Consider the following 6,000-nt stretch of genomic DNA (forward strand, 5'->3'; position numbering starts at 1 on the left):
CAAAACAAAGTCGAATCATTGCCTGTCAAGCAAGTAGCTGGCTGTCATTTATATAAGATTGATACGTAAGCGCACTCGTTTCCAAGTACCGAGGTGAAGTAACAGTATCAGGGTGTGCATCTCCTTATTCGATTTCGTTTAGTTGTGCGTCATGGCATACGTCATAGCGGGAATTTCGAATTCTTTAAGGTCGATACGCCACGTGGTGGCGGAAAGACGAAACTGAACAAAATATCCCCTATTTCTGGGTATGTGAAACAAAGTACATTATAATTGTCCCCACTGGATTCGAAGTTTTCTCAGAAATAGGTTCTGAAAGCTCTGGTAGAAAATTATTTGGGCAGAATGTTTCTTTTTTCTTCCTTTAACGTATCTTATAAGTGGGATTAGTATGGCAGCGTCCCTTCCGTGGTTTTCCCGCGTACGACCTTTCGTGTGGGGTCACTTTCTTCGTCGTGTCCGACATACGCGCCCCAACACCGCGCGTACGATGCAGGCACGGCAGCACAGACGCTGCCATCAACAAACTCCAAAGGGTCAGACTCGACGTCTGGCCCAGCGACGAGCTGCTGCGCAAATCGCGCGACGAGCTGGAGCTCATGTACTCCAGCTTTCCGGAGCCGAACGCGGCCTCCTCGTACCTGGAGCACCTGCTGGCCACCCGCCGAGCCCTGCGATCCCTGCTGGGCTCTCCCACCTACCGCGACCTGACGGGCATTGGCGCTCGGGGGGGACGGAGCTGCGATGGTTTCTTCGGCTACGATCCCTTCGAGAACGCCGTGTCCGTGTGGCCCGGAGCACTGCGGGAGCCGCTGTTCTACGCCCGGGCCACCAAGGCCGTCAACTATGGCGGCGTTGGGGCCGCCTTCGCCCGTCAGCTGACCGCGGCCATGGACGTCGACGAGGTGTTCTTCAACGCCGAGTAAGCGGCTGCCCAAAGGTGTAATCGCACAGGGTAACGAGACGGCAATCTATAGAGATACACGTTTCAAAGGGGAAGCTTTACTGGCCGCGAACTTGTGATTTCGCCGTGGCGGTGCTCCGAGGAGGCACATGATGTCACAACGTGCGCCTCACCGCGGATATTTTTCTCTCTCCCTAGTCACTACTGCGCACGCGCCACTAGTAGCACCGAGCCACAGGTGTACCGCCGCTGCGCAGCGCCTTTGCCGCCCCCGTTTGGTATGACATCACACCGCGTTCATCGTCGTTGCGCTCGCCTCCGCTCCTTCGCGAGCTGCGTCGCATGCCTGATAACATGTCGGAGGATTGAAAAGGAGAGCTCGCGTGCGCCGCAACCACAGTTGAGGCGGCAATATGGACGGCGACAATTCTGATAAGCAGGAGGAGGCCTGGAATCGACATCAGAACGAGATGAAGAGGAAACGAATCGTCCAGGAAACAGACGAACAGCGCGCCGAACGACTGGCTAAACGCCGTAACATATCTAGGCAACCAGACTAACATGGACTTGCAATCAAGATTAACCAATGCTAACCATGCTATGCCTTAACTTTCGCTACGTATATCCTGGCATAGCCGAGCTAAGCCACGGCCAATATTTTTTTCCTTAAAACGTATTAACAAAAGATTTTGAGCGTATTGCCCCCTATCGAAAAAAAAAGATATACTTTTACAGCTGTAAAAGCTGTACTAAAAGCTGTACCAATAATTCTAATGAACATGTGGGGGTTCCGTACATGTTCCCATGCATCATATCGGGCATGTCCCATATGATGCCCATGTGAGCATAAGTGGGTCTCGGAAAAATTTGGAGGACGCTTAAACTTCGCTTCTAAGAGTGAAACGCGACAGCATTCAAAGATCCCCGACTGCTTCTCACGTTTCACGGCAAGTGCAGCTTATGTAACCGTAATGTTTACCGAGAAACGCTGGCGGCGAACGCTATGCACGAAGGCGGGCTTTCTGGCAGAAACGCGGCCTCCATCATGGGCCGCGATGCGTGGAGGCGTGCGCCATCTGGAGGTGTTGCAAGGACCCGGGCGCGCCGCTCTATGAATGGCAGAAACGCTGGAAAAGGGGCTTGTCTTCGAGTTTCCGCGTAGCAGAATTATGTTTTCTCGTACATTCAAATTGCAGTCCGACGCTATCATCTCTGTAGGTTGCGTGTGTACTTCACTATTTTTCTGACGCTTTTTACTTTGAGAAATTCAATTAGTTGAGCAACCTTGCGCTACACGGAGGGCCTGCGTGGTTGGGTATGCGTGGCTTGGAATAACTTATCGCGAGAAGACGGTCAACGCTGGATGCCGGACGCCGGATTTTCTGCGACACTGGGCCCTTAACGTTATCACGTGAAATAACACTTATGTTCCCACATGCGGGGTGTTTTTCCTTATCGTTAAGAGAATTTTTTAAAAATCACCCGTGGCGTGTAGCACAATTCTACTCCTTCAGTTAGATTACTCTCAGAGGCAGATATTATTTGCTTGAGAAACCACAATGAATATTTGAGTAATCATGAGATTTCCGCTAATTAGCTTATAAACTAATTAGTGGACGGTACACATTGTAATCTATGAATTGGAAACGGTGACTGGCTACGAAGTTACATCACGGTGACTTCGAAAGTCATGTGACAAAGGTTTTGAGCTATGCATTTCCAAAATTTGCGACGAAGTGCAGTGGTGTTCCCATAATTTTTTAACTTCAATGTATAAAAACGCGTTTTGTTAAAAAATCATTAGTGGAAGAACAGTGCATTATTACCGCACGGTTCACTGTGCTTAGCTAAAGAATTGGTGCTGGCGTCAAAATTCGTTTCAAGGGGATGTGCCTTGTGACATGGCTTCAATTCGTGTATGGCGATATGTGGGCTGAATTAATTAGTTAAATAGCCCATTATTAAATATTGTTACTAGTCACTTTGCATCTTGATTTCTACTATAATACCTGCCTCTTTGAGTAAACCAGCTCAATTTGTATACTTGTGCTACATGCCGCCGACGATTATTTTTTAATTACGTTCACGTTAAAATAAAGCACCCAGTATTATATAGGGCAAGCACCATATGTATGAATAAGTGAAGCTATTCGAATCCCCTATAAAAACCCGCGCGTACCCGTATAACATAAGAAGCCTTCCAATATAATATCATGTGTGGTACATAACTTGTGCCAAATTTTATTGTGCAAATGCGACGTGGCTGGACAGAACCGAGATAACGTTTTTGCAGTAGCTCGGAGCAAGTCAGACTATTTCTTGTGTTTTGCCCACTTATTAAGTAATTATGTTGCCCACAGCAACATAATTTTATTCATTTGCTCAAATATTGTATTCATAGCAATAGTGTCAACGAAGAAATCATGGTAGACCATCGGGAAAAATTCCCGATCCAGCTTTCTGTTCTTCCCTACATGCTACAGAAAAAGTTTTTGTTGCGATTGGAATTATATGGACACTCCAAGCGAATTTTCTTCGTCATTGTGGCTGTCGGCATTGCCGTAGAGCTCCGCATATATTTAGGTATAAGTATGCGGTATGTTTATGAATGGCCTATATGCCGTATGCGAAAGGCATAGATACTATTCAGCTACCGTGTTGCTCAGACCTATTCTTACGTTTCTGACTAAATTATTCGTCAGAATTTTCAGAATGGCAGCCTGTAAACAAGTATAATGAAACATAACACTCACAGCGCATGACTGTTATCTTAAATCTTCTCAGACTAATAAACATTAAAAGTGCAAAGCGATATCAGTGCTCAAATCTGAAAGTGATGCAATTTCACTGGTCTAAACGGGCAGCGTAGTGGCGCCTGTGCGAGATCATGACAGACGGCTTACACGGCGTGTTAGACCTTTCAAGGGTATACCAGAAATTTTGTCTCACCATGTGCGTCGCGTTCGCGTTAGTCGGACCCGCGTATAATTAGAACACCGCCCGAGGAGTTTAAGCGCTACACTAAACCTTGCTATCGGAGTCAGTGCTTCGTCCATCGGGCGAAACTTCCAATTTTTGCCAACCCTGAAAGAAAGCCTGCTAAATGCGTAAGGATGCTGGACGTCCAGCTGCGCGACGCTTTCTTCATGTACGTGGATTTCTCGCTCCAATTAATGAGCGCAAGATATGCTACCGCGCGCGATGTGAGAGGAAGCGCCGAATTCTCTTGTTAACGACGATTACTCGTCATACTCGGCTACAGATTGTACCCGTGTATAACGAGTAATCATCGTTTAAAAGCGAATTTGATGTTTCCTCTCATATTGCTCACGAAGGTATACATCTTGCTCTTTAAGATCCGAGTGAGAGACCCACGTGCCCAGGCTGCCACCACATGCGCTGGAATGCTATAGGCTTGGGATTGGAAAGATTCGAATAGCCGACTTTGGGGGTATGCCTGTGTGGTGCCTCGCATAACGAACCTATAATTCGCTGCGTAGGCGGTTCGTTACGAGACATTCATCCCGCGGGACATATTCCCATTTCTTTCCTGTTGCAAACACATTATTACATTCCTAGAGCTTGGTTCACGCAGCACAGCACGCATGTATCGTGTCGCCATTTAGGTGCGGCCATCTGTACAATACACTTGCAGACTTGCAGGATTGCCCGCTCTGTTCGCTGCGGAATCACGCAACGAAACAAGAAACGCTGCCCAAATATTCTCACTGTAACAAATATTCATTCAGTTGCATCATGCATTTCTTTCATAATGCGATTTCACCTCTTTGGCTCTTTCTGCCACTTTAAAGGGACTAGCTTTCTTTGGCTATTTCGCGCGTACCTCGAACAGGCGCCTTCGTCGCAGAACGCCAACAAGCTTACTGAGATGCACGTAATGTCGCGCGAGAGGTTTGTCGCGTCTGCTTCAGATGCACTGGCCCGTGGTGCATGTGTGTCGCGATTTTCGACCTCCTAGCATTTTATAGCCTTCAGGTCCTTGCTTTCAAAACGTGCGCTTCTTGCAGTGGCAATACACATTTCAATGCTACATACTTGCAAACCTGTTTCACTACTTTCACAATCCTTATGGCACTTAATTGCAGCAGCTTCTGTGATAATTAAAGCCATGTACAGCATTGCATGCATCGCATGCAATGTGAAGGCCGTGACGTCAGCATAAGTAGTGGGTGTACGAGGTGCTGCAGGATGCCTTCGAACTTCGCAGGACCAGCACCTGGTCGGTTCATCACAGAGACAGGGCCAACGTCACCAAGGGCGACTTGAACGCCGAGCAGCGGGCCCTGGGCATCGCCCATGACGCCTACGTCGAGAACGTGGAGTTCGACAAAGGTGGCGCCGGAGCCCAGCACGTCGTGTCGCTGGAAGAGTTCTCGGCGAAGCAGATCTTCTTCATCTCATACTGTCACAGCCTGTGCCAACTTTTGCCCTTTCGCGGCCACCAGCGGTGTACGAACGCCGTGAAGGGCTTTGATTACTTCGAGGAGGCATTCCATTGCAAGGCTTCCAAGTTGTAGCACGATGTACACATATCTGTGCCGATGGTCGCCTGCCACGCCAGGAATGAGCATTACGTGGCAAATTGCGAAGTGAAGCTTTAAACAAAAACGGAAAGTAACATTTATTTAATGACCATTCTGCATTTCTTTTCACGTCAATAGCAGAGTTTTCTTAGCAATAAAACACTTATTATAAAAATTGCTCCTTTAAGTGCACTTCGGCACTCGATGCGAACAGCGCAAGCCGCACCCCACGCGGGCGGTTCATGAAGGGCGGATGGTCAGAGCAACCGGTCACAAAATTACATTTCTGCTGGGACCGCACAATGCGGTGTGGTTCGCATGCGCGCTCAGGTTGGCCAAACAAGTAAACAGAAACCGGCAACATGCAACAGCGCGTTGGCAGCCTCGAGCATGTGCTGAAGACCACCAAAATTTCACGCCGTGCCAGGATTTTGTTATTACGTTTGCTTTCTTATAAGTTCTTGATGTGCAGGCTCCCCTGGTGAAGACAAAGGCAGGTCTTGTTCCAGTAGGCTTTCCACTGACACGTGTCTGACCACGTGTCTGACAGGC

General features: G+C 48.1%; 1 protein-coding gene across 1 annotated transcript in view; it reads left to right on the forward strand.

Annotated features, from left to right (window-relative positions):
• Positions 1-5,581, forward strand: part of LOC142558338 (uncharacterized) — a 38,253-nt gene extending 32,672 nt beyond the window's left edge. Inside the window, exons 6-7 of the mRNA XM_075670483.1 lie at positions 497-922; positions 5,133-5,581. Of these exons, the coding sequence (XP_075526598.1) occupies positions 497-922; positions 5,133-5,442 (736 nt within the window). The 3' untranslated portion in view covers positions 5,443-5,581. The remainder of the gene's footprint in view (positions 1-496; positions 923-5,132) is intronic.
• The last annotated feature ends 419 nt before the right edge of the window (positions 5,582-6,000 follow it).

The sequence above is a fragment of the Dermacentor variabilis genome, chromosome 9 (genome assembly GCF_050947875.1).
Source record: "Dermacentor variabilis isolate Ectoservices chromosome 9, ASM5094787v1, whole genome shotgun sequence".
Lineage (NCBI taxonomy): Eukaryota > Metazoa > Arthropoda > Arachnida > Ixodida > Ixodidae > Dermacentor > Dermacentor variabilis.